At 42.9% G+C, this 26,477-nt stretch overlaps 1 protein-coding gene and 1 non-coding gene across 7 annotated transcripts in view; both read left to right on the top strand.

Annotated features, from left to right (window-relative positions):
- The window catches only part of NARS2 (asparaginyl-tRNA synthetase 2, mitochondrial), a 149,435-nt gene that overhangs the window by 81,000 nt on the left and 41,958 nt on the right, over positions 1-26,477 (top strand). For 5 of the 6 annotated variants that reach the window (XM_062196777.1, XM_062196780.1, XM_062196776.1 and 2 more), the window contains exon 7: positions 19,699-19,831. In XM_062196777.1, coding sequence (XP_062052761.1) covers positions 19,699-19,831 — 133 coding nt within the window. Of the gene's footprint in view, positions 1-465; positions 555-19,698; positions 19,832-26,477 lie in introns of those variants that run through there. The other variant, XM_062196781.1, reaches the window with a different exon arrangement.
- LOC133765002 (U2 spliceosomal RNA) lies at positions 10,660-10,851 on the top strand. Its single transcript, XR_009866559.1, has one exon. It is a non-coding gene; the product is annotated as a U2 spliceosomal RNA (small nuclear RNA).

Raw genomic sequence — 26,477 nt, 5'->3', positions numbered from 1 at the left:
TAAATTAAATTTAGCCAAATAATCAATATCCAAGAAACTGTATGTAGCTTCCGTGTCCTTTATCAACTTCCAAAAACTTGAAATCTTCTGTAAAATGTTAGATGAGTCAGCTGTGACTTTGTATCCCGACTTTAGGAAAACAGCCAGGATATTGAAGGATCTGGGTGGACATCATGGCCTAAAGACATTGAAGATACTGCATATATTAATTATAGGGGAAACATGGAGTCTGTTTGATGAGCTTCCATGAGAGCCTTGTATGCAGATGAGAAAATTATCATTTTCAGGAACCCTTTAAATAGTGCTTAAGTTAGTAGTTTTTACAGTGTTTGCAGTTGTCAGCCATCACCGTTATCTAATTTTAGAATATTTTCATCACCCCAGAAAGAAACCCAGGACTCATTAGCAGTCCCTTCCCATTCCTTCCTGTCCTCAGCCCCTGGGAATCACCGCCGAGTGAAGTACTGGGAGTGAGACCCAGCAGTCTTTGTCTAACGGACCCTCCAGGAGATGCAGGTGATGAGAACCACAGATGTAGAGAAGACTGTTTCCTGGTAGGTGAGGACATCAGACGTCCCAGCCATTCTAGGGGAGAGGGTGAGGGGGTTGAATGTTCTGTATATGACTAGCAGTGAATCCACTTTCCCCCACCCCTAACCTCACCAAGAGTCTGTGCAGGTCACCTCCCTTCTGCTGCATTACTCACTCAGTATCCCAGATGACTTTCATACTTTGCCCCTTTGGTCATCACTCAGCCATCTGTTTTTGGGCCTTCAAAAATATGTTGTGATCTCTTATCCATTGAAGATCCCCCGTACTGCTGCTTTCTTTTAATTTTTCATTACTCTTTTGGGATTTTTCTCAGGAAGGAGGGAATATAAATATATGTACTCAATTCACCATTTTAACTTCATTTTACTAGCTTGAATGGTATTGATTTGCTTTTCTTCAGTTGCTAGTTAGGTTGCACTGTTTGCAGGATGATTTAGAGCTGCTCCAAGTTAACTCTGCAGTGTCTGCATGCCACCTTGGAAGTCGAAACACTGGGTCCTCTGCCCATTTCTGGTATTGCATCCCTGTGTGAAGGGAAATACTAACCTGCCTTTTCTTCATTTCGAGTGTATGAGAGAGTAGCTCTTCTGTTATCTAGCCCAGTGAGGTCTGGTTGAGTACAAAAATTGTCTGAAGCACTGAGTGCCTTTGAAGTAAACGAGTCTTGTATAAGTTTTAAAAAGTGTTCCCTGTCACATCTTTGCATATGGATAGAAATAGAACTCATTGTGCATAAAATGCAGTACCTTTTGATGCTGTCTGAAAGCAGATGCAGGTTGTTGTAATGAGACATCAAATTAATCCTTAGTAATTACAGCAATATGGACAATAACTGGAGCTATAAAAAGCAAAACTTATGTTATTATTTATTTCAGTTACTGCATAATCTCTTCCAAACTCGATTTTGCTCAGGTGGCTTTAATTACTTTTTTTTTTTTTTTTTTTGGGAAAAGGAAAAAATTTTGTGCATGCAGCATGTTTGCAGAATTTAGGATGGGTTGGGAACAGAGAATTTTTGTCATTTTGACATTTTTTTCCATCCTGTTGTCTTCTTCTAAAAATAACTATGGTTACTCATTTACTCAGCAATACTTTTCGTGTTCATTCAAATGGTATGTAACTGTTGAACACCAGGGAGAATGTGAAAAATATGGGACAACCCTATTAGTGCACATATAGGGGTTACCAGAGCTGTTTACAGAGTTAGGCAGCCACTTAGATAATGTTATCACTGCCACAAAGTACTGATCCTGTACCAGTGAGTGATTCTGTTAGTTGAAGTGAATGCAATCAGAGATTTAGATTGAATTTTTTAAAGACTGATTTATTCATTTGAAAGGCAGAGTCACAGAGAGGCAGCGAGAGAGGGAGGGAGGGAGGTAGAGAAGTCTTCCATCTACTGTTTCGTTCCCCAAATGGCTGCAATGGCCGGAGCTGCATTGACCCAAAGCCAGGAGCCAGGAGTTTCTTCCAGGTCTCCCGTGCGGGTGCAGGGGCCCAAGGACTTTGGCTTTCTTTTACTGCTTTCCCAGGCCATAGCAAGAGCTGGATCGGAAGTGGAGCAGCCGGGACTCAAACTGGCACCCATGTGGGATACTGGCACCCCAGACAACAGCTTTACTCACTACATCACAGCATTGGCCCCTAGATTGAATTTTTACTCCTTTGCTTACCAGTTTTATAAGCAAAATGTCTGAGACTCTACTTCTGATCTGTAAAATTAAGTTTCAGTGGCCACCTTTGCAGAACAGTTGGGAGAATCAGATACTGTGTGAAGCCCAGTGTTTATCACAGTGTAACCACTGAAATGTTAGGTGCTATGATGATGGTAGTGATGACAACCGGGACCTGGAGAATCCAGTGTGATTATGAAGGATGAGCTATAGGGAGAAGCCAAGGTGGAGTAACCAGGAAGTAAGAGTTTTCAAACAATGACTTATGTTACAATAGTAAGCAAACAAGAAACAGAGTTGGGACAAAGAGTGAGTCTGCCAGGATTCAGATTCACAAGACAGGTCAAAATGTTAAATTAAACCAGTGTCTGGAATGAAGGAAGGGATTAGTTTGGAGAAATCAGATACCTGTCAGAGTTTGAAGGCCAAGTCAGAATAAACTAGGCAGTAAGAACAGTCTAATCTGCCTAATAGCTGTGGGTCCCTGGTGACAGTTGAGGTGTCACTGCGTTCTGGATGCTGTTGGTCTTTGAGGGAGATCATTTCTGTGTTCCTTTTGGGGTTCCTGGGCCCTGACAATTCATCTTTTATACCATAGTGGGAGCAAGATTATAACTTTTTTTTTTTTTTGACAGGCAGAGTGGATAGTGAGAGAGAGACAGAGAGAAAGATCTTCCTTTGCCGTTGGTTCACCCTCCAATGGCCGCTGCGGCCGGCGCATTATGCTGATCCGAAGCCAGGAGCCAGGTGCTTCTCCTGGTCTCCCATGGGGTGCAGGGCCCAAGGACTTGGCCCATCCTCCACTGTCTTCCCAGGCCATAGCAGAGAGCTGGCCTGGAAGAGGGGCAACCAGGATAGAATCCAGCGCCCCAACCAGGACTAGAACCCGGTGTGCTGGCTCCGCAAGGTGGAGGATTAGCCTGTTAAGCCATGGCGCCGGCCTAAGATTATAACTTAATTAGCAAAATAAACCACTGTATGACTAAGCTGTTCTTTTTTAATCAACTTTACTGATGTGTACTTTATATACAATACAAGTTAATTTATAGGGATGGGCATTTGGTGCAGTGGTTAGGACTGGTTTGTGTCCCAGCTGCTCCACTTATAATCCAGCTTCCTGCTGATGTATACTCTGGAAGGCAGCAGAAGGTGGCTCAAGTGCTTGGAACCCTACTACTCAAGCTGTGCATTAGTATGTCTTGAGCGTTTTTTGTTTGTTTGTTTGTTTGTTTGTTTTTTACTTTTTTTTTTTTTTGACAGGCAGAGTGGATAGTGAGAGAGAGAGACAGAGAGAAAGGTCTTCCTTTTTGCCATTGGTTCACCCTCCAATGGCCACTGCGGCCGGCACATGGTGCTGATCCGAAGCCAGGAGCCAGGTGCTTCTCCTGGTCTCCCATGCTGGTGTAGGGCCCAAGGTTCTTGGGCCATCCTCCACCGCCTTCCCGGGCCATAGCAGAGAGCTGGCCTGGAAGAGGGGCAACGGGATAGAATCCGGCACCCCAACCGGGACTAGAACCCAGTGTGCCGGCGCCGCAAGGCGGAGGATCAGCCTGTTAAGCCACGGCGCCAGCTATGTCTTGAGCATTTTTAAACATACAGATGTGGAGTAGAAATTGGGCCTAGTGGTTACTATCAGTTAAAATGCCTACATCCCACATCAGAGTACCTGAGTTTAAATCCTAGCTCCAGGTCCTGGTTCTAGCTCCCTGCTAATGTAGACTCTGAGAGGCAGAGGGTAATGCCTTGAGTAGTTGGGTTCCTGCCCACCACATAGGAGATCTAGAATGAGTTCCTGGTTCCTGGCTTCTGTCTTCACACTGGCCCACTCCCAACCATTGTGGGCGTTTGGGGAGTGAACCAGCAAATGGGAGCTCTGTCTGTCTCTTGTGTTTTATTCCTTCCTCTCGCTCTCCCATCTCTTTCTTCTTCCTCCCTCCTTCCTTCCTCCTTTTATACTTCTATCTCTGTCTTTCCACCTCACAAATTTTAAAAAGAAACACTTCAACTATAGGGGCTGGCATTGCAGCACATCTGGTTAAGCCACCACCTATGATGTCTACAGCCCTTATTGGAGCACCACTTTGAGTCCCAGCTGCTCTGCTTCCAGTCCACCTCCCTGCTAATGTACCTAGGAAAACAGCAAAAGATGGCTCAAGTGCTTGGGTCCCTGCTACCCACATAGAGACCTGGATGGAGTTCCTGGCTCCTGGCTTGGACCTGGCCCAACCTTAGCTGTTGCAGCCATTTGGGAAGGAGTAAACCAGCACATAGAAGATCAGTCCCTATCCCTCAGCTTTTCAAATATATGCATGTATAAACTGTAGATACATCAATTCAGCCCCCTAGGAAATCAAATGTAACTGGTCTAGGGCTGAGACTGAGCATCAGGATTGTGTTTAAAGTGCTTAATGTTATTCTGTGCAGCCAAGATTGAAAACCACTAGCATCAGTATCACCTGGGAAGTGGTGGGAATGCAGATTCTCAGACCTACCTTAGACCTACTGAAGCAAAAATTCTGGGGTACGGCCTAGCAAGCTGTGTTTTAACAAGCTCTAAGTGATTCTAATGCATGCTGAAGTTTGAGAAACACTGCTGTAGACCATCTAAAGCATTTCTAAGAAAGATTTCTTTTTCTCCTGTTAAACCTTCAGGGCTCCACAATGCTCTAGAATTCCCCTGGGCCCAAAAGCACCTAAAAATGGTAGGTGGGGACAGAAGCTTGTCACAGAGAAGCATTTGTTGGTTAACTCCTGAACCTTAGGAAAAGTGGCCATAGGCAAAAAGAGCTATGAAGTGTAATGAATGTGTTGACATAGAGAAGCAGAGAGTTCCTATCCACTGGTTCATTCTCCAGATGCCTACAACAGATGGGGCTGGGCTAGGCTGCAACTAGGAGCCAAGAACTTCATGCAGATCTCCCACGTGAGTGGTAGGGACCCAGCGAGTTGAGCCATCATCACCTGCTGCTTCCCAGGGTACACATTAGCAGGAAGCTGCTGTAGGGAGTGGAGCTGAGGCACGAACCCAGACAGTCTGTGAAGGCATGCAGGCATCTCAAGCTGCATCTTCACTGCTAGCCAAATGCCTATCCCTGGAACCATTTTTAATATCCTAAAATACTGTGAAATAGGACTAACACAGGTCTGATTGCCTGCCAGTGCCTATAAATGATTATCCTTTTCCACAAAGAAAGAGTTATAGACAGAGAAAAAAAATAAGACAGAAAAGTGTTGCTGTTAGTGGTAAGAAATGGCAGGTGCAGAGGGAGCAAGCCCCTCCCTCATGGTGGAAGAAAGACAACTCAGGAGTAGCCACCTAGAATGGAATAACTTTGTCATATAGTGGGATTAAAAACCACCCAGGTGATAGTGACAGAAAGAATATTTCTTATTTTCAACACATGCCAGTGTCTTCTGGGTATGCAACCATGGTACTTTGTGCTGTCCTGACTAGTTGTTGAGTGTACTCACATGCAGCAAAACAGAAGGTGAGTCCTGGAGTCAGAGCTGTGGCATGGTTCTGTGGGCTTGTTTCTAACTTGTCTAAGCTTAGTTTCTTCAGGTGTAAAATGGAATGAAATCACTTCCCTCATAAGTATCAAGGATAAAATCAAACATGTATAAAGTGCCTGATGGACGATTAGTCTCAGTAAACTTTATTTTAATTACATTAAATAATACAGGTAACATAAAATTTACCCTTAATGACATAGTGCAGCCAATACCATCGTCTAGTTATAAAACATTTCATCTCACCAAAAGGAAAACTCCATACCTGTGAAGCAGTCATTCTTTATTATGGACTGATTTGTCTCTGTAAAATCCGTATGTTCTGTCCTAACTCCCTATGTGACTATATTTGAAGATAGGGCCTCTGGGGAGGCAGTTAAGGTTAAATGTGGTATGGCCAGTGCCGTGGCTCAATAGGCTAATCCTCTGCACTCCGGGTTCTAGTCCCGGTTGGGGTGCCGGATTCTGTCCTGGTTGCTGCTCTTCCAGTCCAGCTCTCTGCTGTGGCCTGGGAGTGCAGTGGAGGATGGCCTAAGTGCTTGGGCCCTGCACCCCATGGGAGACCAGGATAAGCACCTGGCTCCTGCCTTCGGATCAGCGCGGTGCGCCAGCCACAGCGGCCATTGTGGGGTGAACCCACGGAAAAGGAAGACCTTTCTCTCTGTCCCTCTCTCTCACTGTCCACTCTGCCTGTCAAAAAAGGTTAAATGTGGTCATGAGGTGGGGCCCTAATCTAGTGTGGCTGGTGTCCATATAAGGAAAAGAGGAGACACCAGGGGTGCATGTGCACAGAGGAAAGGCCGTGGGAGGAAACAGTGAGAAGTTGCTGTTCAGCAAGCCTGGAAGTAAGACCTCACCTGAAACCAACCCTCCCAGCACCCGCCTCCAGAACTGCAAGAAAATACATTTCTGTTATTTAAGCAACCCAGACTGGCATTCTGTTGTAGCAGCCCGTGCAGACTAATGCACTCTCTTCCACCCACCCCTGCCCTGGCAACCACTCTCACTTTCTGTCTCTATGCATTTGCCTATTCTGAATATTTCTTGTAAATGGAGTCACATACTGTGTGACTTTTGTAGCTGGCTTCTCTGACTTAGCCTAATATGTTGAAGGTTCATTCATGGTGTAGAATATACTTGTATTTCCTCCTTTTTATGGCTGATTAATATCACAAGATAGGAATACACCTTATTTTACCCATCCATTCATCCAGTGAAGAACATATGGGTTATTTCTCCTTTTTAGTTTTTATGAACATTTTTTACAAAGTTTTGTTTGAATTCTTGTTTTCATTTCTTTGGGCCAAATATCCATGAGAGGTTTACTGAGTCATTTTATGTTTGAATTATTAAGGAACCACCAGACTTTTCCATAGCAGCAACACACATTCCCACCAACTGTGTATAAGGAATTTTTCTGCATCCTTATCAATACTTGTTATTTCCAAGTTTTTAAGTTAAAGCAATCAAGAAACTTTTTTTTAAAAAGATTTTTATTTATTTGAAAGGCAGAGTTACAGACAGGCAGAGAGAGAGAGAGGTCTTCCATCTGCTGGTTCACTCCCCAGATGGCCTCAATGGCCAGAGCTGGACCAATCCAAAGCCAGGAGCCAGGAGCTTCTTCCAGGTCTCCTACATGGGTGCAGGGGTACAAGGACTTGAATCATCTTCTAGTGCTTACCCAGGAGCATTAGCAGGGAGTGAGATTGGAAGTGGAGCATACAGGACATAAACTGAGGCCCATATGGGATGCTGGCAATGCAGGCAGTGGCTTTACCTGTTATGCCACATGATGGCCCCCAAGAAACATTTTTTAAAGGTATTCCAAAGGGCTGGCGCTGTGGTGCAGTGGGTTCAGCCGCAGCCTGCAGTGCCAGCATCCCATATGGGCCTCAATTTGTGTCCTGGACGCTCCACTTCCAATCTAGCTCCTTGCTAATGCGCCTGGGTAAGCAGCGAAAGATAGCCCAAGTTCCTGGGTCCCTGTCACCCACATGGGAGACCCAGAAGAATTTTGATCCTGGCTCCTGGTTTTTCAGATTGGCCCAGCTCTGGCCATTACTGCCATTCGGGAAGTGAACCAGCGGGTGAAAGATTCTCTCCCTCTCCTTCTCCCTCTCTCTTTTCTGTAACTCTGTCTTTCAAATAAATAAAATAAATATTTTTTTAAAAAATGAGCCCTGGCCATTGTGGCTATTTGAGGCGTGAACCAGCAGATAGAACCGGATTCTGTCCCGATTGCTCCTCTTCCAGTCCAGTTCTGTGCTGTGGCCCAGGAGTGCAGTGGAGGATGGCCCAGGTCCTTGGGCCCTGCCCTGGCATGGGAGACCAGGAAGAAGCACCTGGCTGCTGGCTTTGGATTGGCGCAGCGTGCTGGCCGTAACAGCCACTTGGGGGATGAACCAACGGAAGGAAGATCTTTCTCTCTGTCTCTCTCTCTCTCAGTAACTCTGCCTGTCAAAAAAAAAAAAAAAAGTCTCTCCCTCTCTCACCTTCTCCACCTTTCAAATAAATAAATCTTTTTAAAAAAGTATATTTAGTGTCTAAACTTTTAATAGTTCTTAAACAGGGGCTCACATCATAATTACTTATGGAGCTTTTAAACATACCCATGGCCAGTTTGTTTCCTAGGCTTTCTGAATTGGTATCTTCAGAAGTGGAGCCCAGAATTAGTACTTCTCAATATCAATTAGTTAATTAGTCTCTGAGACCCTTTGAATGCGCTTGTGAAAACTATTTTCATAGTAATACCAAGACTATGTTTGCCCTTTGTCTTTCTCAATCTCACATGAGTATACAGTGCAGTTTTCCATATGCATGGGAAAATAAAACAGATTCAGTGCAGAAGTAGGTATGAGACTCCAGCTGTCTTCTGTTAAGCCAGGCATTAAAAAGACATAAAAATGTGAAACAGTGCCAGTATTCCTACTCTCTCTCGTTTTGGAAAAAAATTAGTTTTCATTAAAATGTGTTATTTTTGACATATATTGAACTTACTATTTTAAAGAATTAATAAACATTTTAATTTCTTAATTTTAAAGGTAAAAATTGGTAAATGTAGGCTTGATAAACAAAATCTCATTGAGATCTGCAATAATTAGAAGTATATGGGGTCCTGAGGTTGGCATTGTGGCACAAAGGTTTAAGCTGCCACTTGTGATGCCAGCATCCAATATGAGGGCCAGATCAAGTCCTGGCTGCTCCACTTCCAATCCAGCTGCCTGCTAATGTGCCTGGGAAAGCAACAGAAAATGACCCTAGCACTTGGATGGCTACCACCCATCACCCATGTGGGATACCTAAATGGAGTTCTAGGCTCCTGGCTTCACCCTGGCCCAGCCCTTGCTGTTGAAGCCATTTACTAACTCAACCAGCAAATGGAAGATCTCTTTGTGTATCTCTGTGTGTGTTTGTTCCCCTCTCTCACTCTCTAACTTTCAAATATATAAGTAAATCTTAAAAGTATGAAGGGATCTTGAGGCCAACCAAATGAGAACTGCAGACCTAGGAAAAGGAAGAACACAAAAGACATTATATATTTGTTTGTTTACCAAATAGTTGCTGTTAGCTTAAGGATAGGTTAGCTTTGACATATTTCATTTCATTTCATTCTTATAATAATTCCATGGCATATGTATATTTAACCCCATTTTCACATGGTGAAATTTATTCTTAGAGAAATTAAGAATTTAGTTAGTAACTGGAAGAGCTGGGAATTCGGCTTAGGTTTTCAGTACTTGGGCCGTACTCCACTATTTTCCTGACATATCAGGGAGCTGGATCAGAAGTGGGGCAGCCAGGTCTCAAACCAGCATTCTGATACAGGATGCTGGCATAGCAAGTGGTGGGTTAACATGCTGTGCCACAATGCTGGCCCTAAATATGTCTTTGTAATCACTTCCACAACTTGTATGGGATGTAACCCAGGGAAGTGTTGGCCATTCAGTGTCATAATACCTCATCTGCCTTTGGAGTAGCAAGCCTCAGAAAAGATCATCCTTGAAATCTTTGTAGACTCAAACACTATGTCAGACATGTATTTAAATTAGTAGAACTGCCTACAAGCTGTTCTCTTTAGTGTCTCTCAAAGCAAGGACCACTAAATATATGCTATGTACGAGGGATAACTCCTTTTTTTTTAATATTTATTTATTTGAAAGTCAGAATTACACGGGGGGGGGGGGGGGAGGGACTTCCATCCGATGGTTCACTCCCCAATTGGCAGCAACTGCTGGAGCTGTGCCAATCCGAAGCCAGGAGCCAGGAGCTTCTTCCGGGTCTCCCATGTAGGTACAGGGGCCCAAAGACTTGGGCCATATTGTACTGCTTTCCCAGGCCATAGCAGAAAGCTGGACTGGAAGTGGAGCAGCTGGGTCTCGAACCAGCACCCAAATGGGATGCTGGCGCTTCAGGCCAGAGCGTTTAACCCACTGTGCCACAGAGCCGGCCTTTTTTTTTTTTTTTTTTTTTTTTTTTAAGGATTTATTTATTTATTTGAAAGTCAGAGTTAAATAGAGGAGAGGCAGAGAGGGGATAATTTCAATATGAGTAAATACAGTTGACAAAATTACCTCTCTTTCTTGACAGAGGTTGTTTTGGTGTCTTGAGACATGAGAAAAAACAGGCAGCAAACTGTGGTCCTTTGGAATAATGTCTTTCCTAGGACATCATATCCAATCAACTGCTACTCTCACAAGTCCATGTCTGCAAGAATGAAGGGGTGCCTCACTCTGACAGAGGCCAAAGAATCATGCACTGCTATGCTTACATAGAATAGACTTAAGGTAATTTTTTTACTGTACTAATATTATAATTTTTCAAAAAATAAAGCTTTTCCTAATTAGAGAAGTTCACCTGATCAAGTTCTTTTCAAAAGTTTACCTTTGAACAATATGGTCAGTGACTGTTAAAAACTGATTATGTTATCGCTTCTCGGCCTTTTGGCTAAGATCAAGTGTAGTATCTGTTCTTATCAGTTTAATATCTGATACATCCTCTATCCGAGGACAATTAAAAAAAACTGATTATGTTAACTACTGGTGCTTTCTGTGACCAGCTGTTTCAGAGAATAAGCAGAATTTTTGGTTTAGTAACTCATATGTTTTCTGTCTTCCTCTTCTTAGTCCTGTTCCTCATCCCTGGCCCAGTGCTGTTTTAAGGTTCATTTTTGCCAGTCAGCATGTTTTGTAGAAAACAAGTTGTTTGCATATTCGACAAACATTAGTTGTATATGCTGAGTGCTGGTGGACACTGAAGATACCACAATGAACAACAAGAATACAGATACAGTAGTTTGTGAAATTTACAGTCTAATAGAGATAGCCATGAAACAAATAATATACGTAAAAGCTTTCATTTTGAAAGGTACTATGCTTAGAAGTACACGGTGTTACTAAAGAACGTACTGCAAGGATTGACCTAGGAAGGCTGGGAAAAGACTGAAGCCAAGGCTGAGGCGGGGCAAGCATGAGTTCTGTTTCTGAGCAGGAAAAGGATCGACTCAGCAGGCTGATGTCTGCTTCTGGAGCGCAGGCAGAGGTCTGGGCAGAAAGTATACATGTGTGAGCTGTCTGCCAGTCAGCAGTGAGTTGGAATCATTGGCTGAAGTAGATTACTTTGGAAGAGAGTGTACAGTGAAAAAAGTGGGTGGTCTGTAGCTATGTTTGGAGGAATGCTGGTGTTTAAGGAAGGGCTAGAGCAAGAAACATGTGATACGAAAAACACAAGTCAGGGAAATATGGAAACTAGAATGCAGTGCTAAATATTTCAAGTGAAGGGAGATTTCAAAGATAATCATATAGGGACCGGTGCTGTGGAGTACTGGGTAAAGCCATCACATGCAGTGCCGGCATCCCATATGGGCAACAGTTCGAGACCCAGCTGTTCCACTTCCTGCCCAGCTCTGGCCATTGCAGCCATTTGAGGAGTGGATGGAAGACCTCTCTCTTTCCCTTTCTCTCTCTCTCTCTGCCTCTGCTTTTCTGTAACTCTGTCTTTCAAATAAGTAAATAAATCCTCTAAAAAGAAAAAATGGATAATCAGATAAAATCCAGTCACTCCTTTCCGTGGCTTACAAGGAAGACCCTCCATGTTCTGGTCTCTTTTTACCTTTTGACTTCATCTCTTACCATTTATCTGGCCACTGGCCTACTGTAATTCTTTATATTTGCTATGCTTCCTACTGTAGGATCTGTGTGTTTGTATTCCTTTTGCTGAAATACCTTTCTCAAATGTCATCTCTTCAGAGAGGGATAGCCAGCCTTCCACCCCCTTGCAGAAATGTTGTCAGGTTCTGTGGAATTTGTTTAAAAAGACTTAGTTTTATTCATTCGGAAGGTAGAGTGACAGAGAGAGGGAGGGAGTCTGAGACAGAGGATCTTCCATCTGCTGGTTCACTCTCCAAAAGGCCACAATGGGCCGCACTGAAGCCAGGAGCCACCAATGTGGGCTGCAGGGGCCTAATTAGTTGGGCCATCATCTGCTGCCTTCCCAGGTACATTAATAGAGAGCTGGATCAGAAACAGAGCAGCTGGAACTCAGACCGGCTTCCCAGTATGGGAAGTCAGCATTGCACAGGATGGATTAACCTGCTGCAAAATAATGCCAGTCCCTGAAATTTTGAATTTAGTTGTACAATTAAAAGTAAATTTTTCTTGGGACTCAAATTCAGTTCCAAATAAAATATTAAGGACATTAAAAAAATTAATTTGGGGGATGTATTTGGCAATAATGGTGAGGAAGAACTTTTAGATTTTAGATGCATGCTCCCTAAAGAGTCCTGAAATGGTGAAGTGGATTGTTGACGTGGTGAGGGTTCCCCTCTGTTGCATCCTTCCACCACGTGTGTTACAAGATAGAGGGAAAGCAGGAAGCTGGGAAGTAGGTGCCTGGGGTCTACTTGGTTAGACATGTAGAAACAATGAATGGCATATGTTACAGTATTGATAATCTAGTGGATGTAAAACCAAAGTCAGAGATAATCCTTTCCTGAGACCCACTTGGCAGAGACTGTTTTAAAAAGGAGTTTAAAGCTGCCTGTGAGTTCACTTTAGTTCAGTGACCTCTTACTGAACTGTCAGTAGAGAAGTGATCCAGAGGTTAGGGGTGATGGGGAAGGTGTAGGGAAAGCTGCTGATCAGTCTTGTGCTGAATAAGTTCTTCCCCAGCTAAAGAGCAGCAATTCCTCTGTTCTTTCAAAATTTGAAGAATAGCTTTTAAATTTGAGGGCCAGAAAGAATAAATGGCCAGCATTCAGTGACCTTTTCACATCAATACACTTACCAATGTGAGGGCTTCGTAAAACTGCACACAAGGAAGAGAGGGGCCTTTGTAGAACCTTTTGATAATTTTTTTTCTAGAAAACCATTTTTGTAGCTGTCTTGACTGATGTGCATTGAATATACTTGTGTTATCTTAAATATCAACTTCAGCTCACGGACTTTCCTTATATAGCTTTCCTTTCTGCATAATTTGGCACAAGAATGGTTTTTAGTGCTGAGTGTTTTCTTTTTCTGCTGGTCTCTTCTCACAGCAGTACTGGCCTTTCACCTGGTTTTTATGTCTTATTTTAGAAATGGCCTTGTTCTTGCATCTTATTTTAGATGTTGGTTCAAGCCTTACTGCAGATGGCTTTCTTGTCAGTGAAAAACAGGAAAAAATCAGCATAAATTAAAATAAGAGCAGTGTCACATGGATCTAGAGATAAAATTATTGCAAAAATATTAGATGGGGCTGGCATTGTGGCATAGTGGATTAAGCCACTGCGTGAAGCACTGGCATCCCATATGTGTGCCTGTTCCAGTCACAGCTTCTCCATTTCCGACCTAGCTCTCAGCTCACGTGCCTGGGAAAGCAGCAGAAGATGGCTCAAGTGCTTGGGCCCCTGCACAATGTGGGAGACCCAGAAGAAGCTCCTGATTCCTGGCTTTGCCCAGGCCTAACCCTGGCCGTTGTAGACATTTGGGGAAGGGACTGAACCAGCAGATGGGAGATCTCTCCCTTTGTCTAACTCTGCCTTTCAAGTTAAATAAATAAATAAATATTTTTTAAAATGTAATTATTTTATTTGAAATGCAGAGTTACACACAAGAGAGCTCTTCCATCTGCTATAGCTGCAATGGCCAGGGCTGAGCCAGGCCGAAGCCAAGAACCTGAAACTCCATCCAGGTCTCTCATATCGGTGGCAGGGACCCCGAGTACTTGGGCCGTCTTCTGTTGCTTTCCCAGGCACACTATCCAGGGAGCCGGATCAGAGCGCTCATATGAGATGTCAGCATTGCATGTGGCCTAACCCACTGTGCCACAACACCAGCCCTTCCCTGTAAGAATTTGAAGACCAGAAAGGCTAAATGACTTGCCAAGGCTGGAAAATGTTGATGAGAACTTACCTTTCTCATTCTGAAGAAAACATATCCTAAAGTAAATAAGCTACTCATAAGGAAAGGAAATAAGTTAAACTTACCCTGGTTAACTTTGAGAAGGAGAGGATGTATTGAACTTATAAGTGTTACAAGACAACACTACTGTTAATATCATAGTTGAGGCTGTGAGCTTTAGTCAGATCTGTATTTGAATCTGGCCTCCACCTCTCACTAAGCTATGACTGTGATTTTGGGGAAGCTTCTTAACCTCTCTGACTTTCAATTTCCTATTTTGGAAAAATGTAAGTAATAATACATTATTTATTAACTATAAAAATGAACTTGGGGGGCTGGCATTGTAGCATAGCAGGTTAAGCCTCCTGTGACACTTGCATCCCATATGGGCTCTGGTTCATGACCTAGATGCTCCACTTCCAATTCAGCCCCCTGCTAATGTGCCTGGGAAAGCAGCAGAAGATGACCCAGGTGCTTGAGTATCTGCATCCATGTGGGAGACCAGAAAGAAACTCCTGGCTCCTGGCTCCTGGCTTTGGCCTGGCTCAGCCCCAGCCATTTGCGGAATGAACCAGCGGTTGAAAGATCTCTCTCTCGCTCTCTCTGTCTCCATCCTCCTCTCCTCTCTAGTTTTAAGTCTGCCTTTCAAAAAAATAAATAAACCTTTTTAAAAGATAGAAAGGAGGGACCTTTTCTTTCAGTGAGCTACCTTCCCAGGCACATTAGCAGGGAGCTGGATTGGAAGTGGAGCAGCTGGGACTCGAACTGATGCCCATGTGGGGATGCCAGCCTCACAGGAGGTAGCCTAACCCACTAGGCCACAATGCTTGCCCCCATGTCACTACTTTTATGGGGCAGTGCTGTGGTGCAGTGGGTTAAAGCTACAGCCTACAGAATCCAGTTTGAGTCCTGGCTGCTCCACTTCTGATCCAGCTCCCTGCTAATGTTTGTGGGAAAGCAGTAGAGGACAGCCCAAGTGCTTGGGCCCCTGCACCCAAGTAGGAGACCCAGAAGAAACTTCTGGCTTTGACCTGGCCCAGCCTTGGTTGTTGCAGCAATTTGGGGAGTGAACCAGCGGGTGGCAGTGCTCTCGCTCTCACTCTCTTTCAGTCTCAAATAAGTAAATAAATCTTTTTAAAAAATCCCTATTGCTACTCATTCTGGAGCAACCTACATGAAATTACCATTTGAGAAGCAGATGCCCTTGTGATTTGAATTTGGAGGGTTTTTTAGAAACTATAGTTTCCTCTGTACTCAGTACTTCATGACATGTAGCATTTCTCTTCTGAGCACCATTTAGATTAGCCTTCGCTGTGTCTCAGGGCCCCCAAAATAAATTTCTACTATGCCACATATATGTGTATGCCTTGGAAGTTTCCAATAAAATATCTTTTGCTGTTAACATTGGTTTATACAATTTTTTATGATACAATCCCAGAAAGAAATGTCGTTTTATATAAGTTAACATTCATATACACAATTATTGTTAGTTAACATTGAATGTTGGTATATGTAGTTTCTTGAGATGCAATGCAGTCCTGGAAAGAAGTGTCATTTATTTAAATGTATGAGGATGCTTCAAAAAGTACATAGAAAATTGAAGAAAACATTTTGCATAGTGGTTAAGATGCCAGTTGGAATACCTGCTTCCAGTATCATAGTGCTTGGGTTCAAGTTCTGGCTTTGCTCCCAATTCCAGCTTCTTGTTAATGCACATTCCAAGAGATAGCAGGTGATGGCTCAAACAGTTGGGTGCTTGTCATCCACATGGGAAACCTGATTTGAGTTCCCACTCTTGGCTCAGCCATGGCTGTTGTGGGCATTTGGCAAGTGAACTAGTGGAGAGGACAGCTCCATCTCTGTTTCTGTCTCTTGCTTTGCCCCCTTCAAATAAATAAAGTTTAAATGTTCATGGAAAATGGAAGTAGAAGGTAATTATTTTGGTGCAAAAATCTTTGAAATCCATAAATACAAGGGTTCTTCTAAAAGTTCATGAAAATGCATACAATGAAAAATCTGCATGAATTTCAAAAATTGTCTTGCACCAAAGTAAACTTTTTAAAATCCATTTGCTATGAAATTTTCAAACTACCTTCACACTGTTGCCAAAATATGTAGAGACGGTATAGTCACAGATTGGAAACTTGAGATCCTGTGATTTTTTTACTTTATTGTTTGGGACACATCTAGATTATTTGACCCATTTTAGATACCGAGCAAGGATGTCAGTCAAACGTGTCTGAGTATTTTGCTATATTTGTAATGTCACTGTTTGTGAGGAAGTTGTGCTTTTCCAGTTTACAACTGAGGAAGCCACTGTCATCATCGTTAGTACTCATTCACTCAGCAGGAACACCTGTTTTATCTCCAGCACTGGCAATGCAAATATGAATAAAACATGATTCCTGTTCTGGAAAATTTCATAGCTTACTGGGGGGAGAAAAATGCTTTAACTACATAATTACATTTCAATGCAAAATGTTCTGTATAATAAATATATGGAGAAGGTTATAGTTCTATTCAGTGGGGGCTGGGGGTGTGTGGTAAGATTTCAGAGAGAAAGTGAAGCCAAAACTTGGAGGATGGATGAGAATTTGCCATTTAGAGAGAAAGGAGCCAGGGGAGGGAGGGGCCATTGCAGAGCAGAGAACAGCCATGTAGAGGCTTAAAGGCATGCAGCTGGATGCAAGGTCAGAGGGGGGAAAGGCCATGTGAGGGAAGCTGGAGTCCAAATGAGGAGTTCAGATTTTTTCCTTTGGCAGTGGGGAATCCTTGAAGATTGTTAAATTAGGGCTGATGTAATTAGATTTGAGCTTGCAAACTTGTAGTAGTTTGGGGCCAGAGGAAGACAGATGGCAGGCACCAGTTAAAAAGCTGTTATTTTTCCAAGCAAGCGACAATGGTTTATACTGACAGCAGCTGTGGAGCTGAAGAAGCGTCCTGAGATTTGAGAGAGTTTTCCAAGGTGTAAACAACTGAATGTTGTGATCCGTGTGATGTGGGACACGTGAGCATTGAGGGGCGGGTGAGGTCTGGCTTGGGTGACTGGGTGAATTAACAGATTAGAAAGCTGGGGGACTGGCGCTGTGGTGCAGTGAATTAAAGCCCCAACCTGCAGCGCTGGCATCTCATTTGGGAGCCGGTTTAAGTCCTGGTGGCTTCCACTTCCACTTCCAATCCAGCTCTCTGCTGTGGCCTGGGAAAGCAGTAGAAGGTGGCCCATGTCCTTGGGCCCCTGCACCCACATGGGAGACCTGGAAGAAACTTTGGCTCCTGGCTTCTCTGGCCGTTGCAGTCATTTGGGAAGTGACCAGCGGAACAGAAGACCTCTGTCTCTCTGGCTCTACCTCTCTCTCTGTAACTCTTGTCTTTCAAAGAAATAAAAAATGATCCTTTAAAAAAAAAAAAAAGAAAGCTGGGGGAGGTGTAAAAGTAAAAGCAGTATGCTCATTATTTATGAAAGCAGAGCAAGGGTTTTTGTCTTGCACAAGGTAGATCCAGTCTTTATTTTTTTATTTTTATTTTTTAATTTTTGACAGGCAGAGTGGACAGTGAGAGAGAGAGAGACAGAGAGAAAGGTCTTCCTTTTGCCGTTGGTTCACCCTCCAATGGCCGCCGCGGTAGCACGCTGCGGCTGGCGCACCGCGCTGATCCGATGGCAGGAGCCAGGTGCTTCTCCTGGTCTCCCATGGGGTGCAGGGCCCAAGCACTTGGGCCATCCTCCACTGCACTCCCTGGCCACAGCAGAGAGCTGGCCTGGAAGAGGGGCAACCGGGACAGGATCGGTGCCCTGACCGGGACTAGAACCCAGTGTGCCGGCGCCGCAAGGCGGAGGATTAGCCTAGTGAGCCACGGCACCGGCCGGTAGATTCAGTCTTTTCAGGAATATTCTAATGTGCAAGTTTAGGTTTGAATCTTGGGAGACAAATAAGCATAATGGTATTGTTTAGTTCCTACTATTTATTTTTTCCCATTAAAAATGGGTTCTTGGAGGCTCACTGGTCATGGTCTCAGAAAGGTGGCAGTACAATGAAAACAGAAATTCCTAAGTTCCTAAGCTTCTTACCAACTGGGTCTTAACTGAAATGGCCTTTTGAAAGAAAAAAATGAATTTTCCCCACTGTAATTATTCTACTGCTTAATTTCCCAGAATGTTTTTTTAAATGGGCAAACATGTATATGTATATGTATATAGATAGATAGATAGATAGAGATAGAGATAGAGATATACAGAATCCATCTGTTTTTTATATTACTGTTGTTTAATGACAAACAAATGAAGAATGCTCAGGATCCAGCTAAGGAGCCTCAAACCTCTTGCTTTTCTCTGCAAACCTTTAAGATTAGACCCTCAAGAAATACTCATTACTACCTGTTCAAGGGTACTTCCAAAAGTTCTTGAAAAATAGAATTAAGAGTTTATTTTGGGGGCTGGCACTGTGGCATAGTGGGTAAAGCCGCTGCTTGCAGTGTCGGCATCCCACATGGGTGCCAGTTCGAGTCCTGGCTGCTCCACTTCCAATCCAGCTCTCTCCTCTGGCCTGGGAAAGCAGTAGAAGGTGGCCCAAGTCTTTGGGCCCCTACACCCACATGGGAGACCTGGAAGAGACTCCTGGCTCCTGACTTCGGATTGGTACAGTTCCGGCTGTTGCAGCCATTTGGGGAGTGAACTAATGGATTCTCTCTACCTCTCCTTCTTTCTAATTCTGAATTTCAAGTAAATAAATCTTTTTAAAAAGTTTATTTTGATGCAAAAAAATTTTGAGATCCATGCATACAAGGGCTTGTCAGAAAATTCATTGAAAATTTGTTTTATGAAAAGACTATTCATGGATTTCGAATTTGCACCAAAATAAATTTATGTTGTGATTCCATTTTTCCACAAACATTTTGAAGTTCCCTCATGTGCTCGATTTCAGTTGCCCTGCGTCCGTATGAGGACAGCCACAAACCTTAGAATGAAGGTTCCTTGTATGCTTCCTTGTGGGAATTTAAAAATACATTGTGGAGGTTGGGCTCTGGCCCTAGAAATCCAGATAGCAAACTAGATAATTCCTCAAAACTTTTCCTCACCCCCGAATTTCAGGGGTCATTCAGCATTTTTTGACAGACTTGGGTGGTTGTAAAGGACTTGAGTAGGCTTGAAATAAGGTGAATTGTCATGCGTATCCGATACATTTTTCATGTATTTAAAAAGATAAATGAGAACACCTTTTCCACATAAATTTTAATTTTCATCATGTAGGTCTTGGGCTGTGGTATTTTTCCTTTACTTTGTTCTTGATTGCTATGAAATGCAGTTGCCTGCTGTTTAAGGCAGCTGCAGTAGAGTGTACCCAGAAGTGGTGATGTTTCTATATTTAGTAAACCATAGGGTTTGTAAAGCAGTTGCAGATTCCTTTTGGATAAAATGGTTTCTATAAATGTAACATTTTTAATGAAACTATTATTATCACCCATTAGAGAAATATAGTAGCTAATATATGTGGGTTTGTGGACAAGACAGAGGCATGAGCTTGCAGAGTATTTTACATAGCTCTAGCTACTCCTGTGGATCCTATGTTTACATTCTCAATCTTGAATTGCAGCGCTTTCACTCAGGTGTTCACCTTTGGCCCAACATTCCGAGCTGAGAATTCTCAGAGCCGGAGACACCTGGCAGAGTTCTATATGGTGGAAGCAGAGATTTCTTTTATTGAGAATCTTCAAGATCTCACACAGGTAGGTACACAATTTTTAAAATACCAGGTATATAAATCTCAGGTATCTGTAACATTAAAAATGTTTCTGTAGGGCCAGCTTTGTGGTACAGGGGGTTAGGCTGCTACCTTTGACACCAGCATCCCTTATCAGAATGCTGGTTCAAATCCCAGGTGTTCCACTTCTGATCCAGCTTCCTGCTACTGCACCTGGGAAAGCAGCAGATGATGGCTAAGTGCTTGGGTTCCTGCCAGGCATGTGGGAAACCTGGATGGAGTTCTAGGCTCTTGGCTTCAGCCTGGCCCAGCCCAGGTTGTTGAGGTCCTTTTGGGGAATGAACCAGTGGCTGGGAGATCGATCTCTGTCTCTCTCTTACCCTCCCTTCCTCCCTCTTTCTCTCCCTCTCTGTTTTCTTCCCTCTCCCTCTTTCCTTACTTCTCTCTCCATCTCCTTTTCCCTCTCCCAGAGTTGCTCTGCTTTTCAGATAAATGAGTAATTCTTAAAAAAAATACTTCTGTATATTTTTTTACCTAGTGTATCTATGTTTTATAGGCATTCTTTGAATGCAAATGAAAGCTACTTGGTTTAATTAACACCAAACACCTTAGTGCAATACAGACAAGATTCAGAAAAATTTAAGTTCATGTCCCAGCTCTTCCATTAGCTTTGCTATGAAATTACCTAACTTCATGAACATCTTTAGACTACTCAACTGTAAACTAAGAATAATTTTACTTATTTCATAAGGCTTTTGTGAGTAGTGAATCAAATAATGAATCTGATATAAATTACTTAATCTGGGATCTGGAACCCGGGCAGGCTCAGTAAATAGTAGCTCTTACTTGCTAGGAAACTAAGTAAAACATCTTGATAGTTTTGTAAACATCTACAGCAGGAGTGGGGAACCTTTTTCCTGCCAAGGGCCATTTAGATATTTATGACATCATTTGTAGACCATACAAGTTAGCAACTTAAAAATTAGTTTGTGGGGCTGGCACTATGGTGTAGAAGGTTAAGCAGCTGACTGCAGCACCAGCATTCCTATATGGACCCCTGTTTAAGTACTGGCTGCTGCACTTCCAACCCAGCTCCCTGCTGATATGTCTGGGAAAGCAATGGAAAATGGTCCAAATGCCTGGGCCCTGCACCCACATGGGAGACCCAAATGAAGCTCCAGGTTCCTGGCTTCACACTGGTTCAGCCCTGGCTGTTCACATTTGGGGAGTGAACTAGGGGTGGAAGATCTCTCTCTCTGCTTCTATCTCTTATTCTCTGTAACTCCACCTTTCAAATAAATAAATGTTTTTTTTTAATTAGTTTGCTGTATTTGGTCAAACATTTCATTAATTTACACCTAGGTGATAGCTGGAACTGCTTCTCTTTGAAGTGGGTGATACTAGCTGATGATGATCTTTGTTGGTCACTGTGGGGCATGGTTGACTCTGCAGTGATACGTTTTGAAAAGAACTGCTTGTAGCAGGAAGTTATTCCCAGTACAGATGCATATTTTAATGTAGATCACCTCAAAGTAGGAAACTCATCACTACTTATTTAATGTTTATAAAACTCAAGCAGGGGAGATTGTAGGTGATCAGGCACATTAACTGGTTCCACATTGAACTTTGTAGCAAAGATGTTCAGTTCCATTTGTTAACTTTTCACCTCCTTGAATCCTTCATTAAGTACCTCAGTTAGTTTGGCTCATTGACCAGCATATCCAAGTATCCTAGAAGGCCTTTGTCCTTCCAAGGTGGGGAAATTGCACTTGTATTCCTTTCAAGTTGCACTTTTTTTTTAAACTATTATTTAATGAATATAAATTTCCAGTGTACAGCTTATGGATTACAATGGCTTCCCCCTCCATAACTTCCCTCCCACCTGCAACCCTCCCCTTTCCCACTACCTTGCCCCTTCCATTCACATCAAGATTCATTTTCAATTCTCTTTATATACAGAAGATCAATTTAGCATATATTAAGTAAAGATTTCAACAGTTTGCACCCACATAGAAACACAAAGTGAAACATACTGTTTGAGTATTATTTATAGCATTAAATCACAATGTATAGCAGTTTAAGGACAGAGATCCCACATGAGGAGCAAGTGCACGGTGACTCCTGTTGTTGACCCAACAAATTGACACTCTAGTTTATGGCGCCAGTAACCACCCTAGGCTCCCGTCCTGAGTTGCCAAGGCTATGGAAGCCTTCCGAGTTCACTCTGATCATATTTAGACAAGGTCATAGTCAAAGTGGAAGTTCTCTCCTCCCTTCAGAGAAAGGCACCTCCCTCTTTTTTTTTTTTTTTTTTTAAGGGAAATGGTTTATTGGGGAACACCCAACAGACCGGAAAGCTGATTCCAGCCAAAACTGGGAGAAAAGTCACTCATCTTTTGTAGGTAGAGGGGTTTGTCTGTAGAGAAATTTTGAACTATTATACAGCATTAAGTGGGGAAGAGGACCATCAGTACACACAGGTTGGGGGTAGAGCCATTGGTGGTAGAGTAGAGGTTATGATTACGAAGGAGTGAGGGCCAAGTGCGCTAGACAGGGTCTAGAACAAAGGACAGAGTCATTATTAGAGGAGCTAAGAAAGGTGCTGTCTAAGCTATAATTAAGTTTTCTGATTGAGAAGCAAATAGAACCTGACAGAAGGGGCTTGATAATAATCTGTTGGGCTTTAGGCCTTGTAAGTTAAGAGGCCCAGACCTATCTATCTCTTCACATGGGGTATATCCTAAGGGAGGGGTGAACCTCCTAGGGGAAGGCACTCTGTTGACTTTCATTATTTGGCTGGCCTGGGAGGAGAGCTGGCCAGGTAAAGGCAGGTGGCATCTCTAACAAGAAATTTACAGTTCTGCCTGCAATGTTGCTGACCCTACTTGGCTGTCCCCTCAGCTGCAGTGGTCACTTTGGAAGTTGGGCTGAGTGAAGGACTTTTCAGCTTAGAGCCAATAAGATCTGTGGCTCTGACCTGGGCATCCTTCAACTCCAGAGCAGGTCCATTTCCAGTGACTCAACTCTTGGCATAGCTGCCAGGGCTCTTCACAAGCTGACTTCTGCTGAAGCCTAGGCTTACCACATTGAAAGCCACTGCAGTAGACTGGCCTGTTGGGTCTCCTTGAGGGCAGATCACTGTACAGATCAGCCACTAATAGGCCTGCCACCCATTGCTTCTGATGCCGAGCTTTCTTTTCCTCCTGGTTTGTGTTAAAGCAGACCAGAGGATGCAAGTCAAGGGAGTGCCCAAGTCCCATCTCTAATCTTTGGTGGCCTAAACTACAAATCTATAGTCACAGGCATGTTCTGTAGTAGTTTTTCTAAGGTAGACAATGCCCATGAGGAAAATTGTATTCTCACTTTAAAACTTTCTTTCCCTTTGGTCTGAAAGGGAGGTTTTTTTCTACTTACTGTTTACTTCACTGATGGCGAAGTAAATCCAGCTATGAGATTATAATTTAAGCTCTTATTTTGGCTATGCTATTACAGAAAAATGTTAGCCATCTCTTTTATAAGGTTTAAAGATTAAATTGTGCGTCCTACAGATTCCTTCATAATAGAATTAGTTTCCTACCTTGAAGAGAATAGAGAAATGAAAGAACAAGTTGGGCTTAGAATAGAGAAATGAGGGAGCAAGTCCTAGATCGCTTGCTGACAATAGCAATATCACATGAAAACTTAGCAAACAGTTTCAACCATTAGATAACAACTTAAGAAAACATTTACCAGAAGGTCCAATGCCTTCTATAAATTTTAAGAATCATGTATTTGGAAACACCTCTTAAATATCTAACATGGTGTAGTTTGTTTAACCAGTAAACTTAAGTACAAACATATAAAATGTTTTTAGTTTCTTTCTACCAACAAGTATAAAACATGATACAGAGATTCAGGTCACACGAATTAAAACGTATCTTTGATTAATTTTAGCAGCTTAAATTTATGAACAATCTTATCTATAAGCCAATTAAAATAAAACTCTTAATAAAATTTTCCCATGTAGACATACAGTATGTACACACATATAACATAACATAATAGACCAATATAGCAATTTTAATAATAGCTTTTAAAGTCTTTAAACTCTTTTTGTAAATTGCCAATTGATTTGAATTGCTTTTTGTTTTTAGTAACCTCAGTTAACCATACTTTCTCGGCCATTAACGTTCAATGTGACTATTGATAAGTAGTAACTTTGCCCTGCCATTTTCCAAAGATATTTTCTAATATATGCTTTGAATTCCCTGTGATCTTTTGCTGTGAGGTTTCCTTCCTTTACCTTCTTTCATATTGATGACCGTGTTTCTGTGTTTCTGTGTGTAACACATCTTTAAGCATCTTTTGCAGGGCTGGAAGAGTGGCGACAAATTCTTTCAGTTTCTGTTTGCTGTGAAAGGTCTTTATTTCACCTTCATTCACAAATGAGAGCTTTGCAGGATATAATATTCTGGGCTGGCAGTTTTTCTCTCTTAGTACCTGGGCTATGTCTCGCCATTCCCTTCTAACTTGTAGGGTTTCTGCTGAGAAGTCTGCTGTGAGTCTAATTGGAGATCCTCTGAGAGTAATCTGACGTTTCTCTCTTGCCCATTTTAGAATCTTTTCTTTATGTTTCACTGTGGTGAGTTTGATTACAACGTGTCGTGGTGAGGATCTCTTTTGGTCATATTTACTAGGGGTTCTATGAGCTTCCTGTACTAGGATGTCCCTGTCCTTCTCCAAACCTGGGAAGTTCTCTGCAAGTATCTCACTAAAAAGGCCTTCTAATCCTTTCTCCCTCTCCATGCCTTCAGGAACTGCTAGAACCCGAATGTTGGTTTTTTTAATAGCATCCTGTAGATTCCCAACAATATTTTTTAGATTGCTAATTTCCTCTTATTTTCTTTGGTTAGACTATATACTTTCCTGTGCTCTGTCTTCTAAGTCTGATATTCTCTCTTCTGTTTCACTGACTCTGTTTTTAAGGCTCTCTAGTGTGTTTGTCATTTGATCTGTTGAGTTCTTCATTTCATTTTGATTTCTCTTCACTATCACACTTTCCTGTTCTACTAGTTTCTGCGTTTAATTTTGATTCCTCCTTAAGATTTCATTTTCTCAAAGGAGATGTTATATCCTGTCCAGTAAGGAATTCCGTAGCTCAAGCATTTGTTTTTGAAAACTTCTAATTGTTCTTATCATAAATTTTTTGAAATCCATATGTTGCATTTCTTCCATCTCATCATCTTCATAATCTTGGCTTGGGGTGTCTTGTTCATTTGGGGGTGTCATAATGTCTTTCTTGTTCTTGTTTCCTCGATTTTTGCGTTTGTTGCTTGGCATTGTGGAGATATCTTTGGATTTTTCTGCCCTCGCTGTGGTGTTTTTTCTTCTTATACATGTTAGACTGTGTTAAGTGGACTGTCTGCTTTTGATGGAGCCTTAGAGGCTTGAGATGGGTGTGGCCTGAGAGCTCTGTTTGGTTCCTCAAGGTTGAGGGTGTGCCAAAGGTGACACTCCCAGGTTAGATGTGGTAAATCTCTCTCTCTTTCTTTTTTTAATTCAAAAGGGAAGGAATTCCACACAGCTGAACGGAATTGGAGGTAGTTAGCAGGCGAATGATATACCCACAGGAGCCAGAGATCGGAAGCTCTTTCCCAAGGACCACACAGGGAATCTGTGCTGCCCTCAGTGTGGGCTCAAATTCTCCTGCAGACTCCCACTGGGTTGCCAAGGTCACCGAATTGTAGCATCCCTGGAGAGTACTCACGTGAATTCCGTGAATTCTCTCCCCCACCATCTCTTTTTTCACAGTCTCAGTTCATTAGCACCACACATTCACTAGGTCCTAATCTGTTATTTCACCCCCGCCCAGAGTCAGGTTTTTCTGCTAGGCTGAGAGCCGGTGTAGACCTGAGGTCGCCCCGCTAATGATGTATGTCCAAAGTGGTGCCTGCTCTTTGTCTTGCTCGCCTTTGAGAGGTGAGTGGAGAGAGAGAAACTTGTGTCCGTATCGGTCACTTTTTTCTTTTTTCCTCTCTCTTCTAGTTAGCCTGGTGAACTTTTCCCCACGGGGTTTCAAGCCTTGTTCCCTCTAGTCTCCTCTTTCCGCTTGCCTGCCGGTGTCTTGAGCTATTGAGGTTCGTTCGGCTCACCTCGCGTTCCAGCACTGGTGTGTTGATTCTGCCGCTGGTGTCCTAAATTGTGGGCTCCCACACTCTCCACGCAGGTCCACTGTGAATCACTAGTTCCTGAAGAGTTTCCTCTGCTGTTTCTTCTCCTATTCTTCCTTGAACCTGCAGTATCTCCACTTTTATTGAACTGTCTCTTCCTGGACTATCAGTGTGCTCCCTTCCTGTTCCATTTGGGAAGTGAACCAGTGGATGGAGGACCTCTCTCTCTCTTTGTCTCTCCCTCTCTCTAACTCTTCCTCTAAAAAAAAATAATAATCTTAAAAAAAAATATCAGGCTCCTATTAAATTCTAGGAGCTTAGGCTGGGGCAAGATGGCGGCGCCGGCACCCCGGGTGCTAGCCCCAGTTGAGGTGCCGGATTTTGTCTCGGTTGCTCCCCTTCCAGTCCAGCTCTCCGCTGTGGCCCGGGAAGGCAGTGGAGGATGACCCAGGTGCTTGGGCCCTGCACCTGCATGGGAGACCAGGAGGAGGTGCCTGGCTCCTGGCTTCAGATCGGCACAGC

This window comes from Lepus europaeus, chromosome 7 (genome assembly GCF_033115175.1).
Source record: "Lepus europaeus isolate LE1 chromosome 7, mLepTim1.pri, whole genome shotgun sequence".
Taxonomy (NCBI): Eukaryota; Metazoa; Chordata; class Mammalia; order Lagomorpha; family Leporidae; genus Lepus; species Lepus europaeus.
This window is presented reverse-complemented; position numbering and strand designations above follow the sequence as displayed.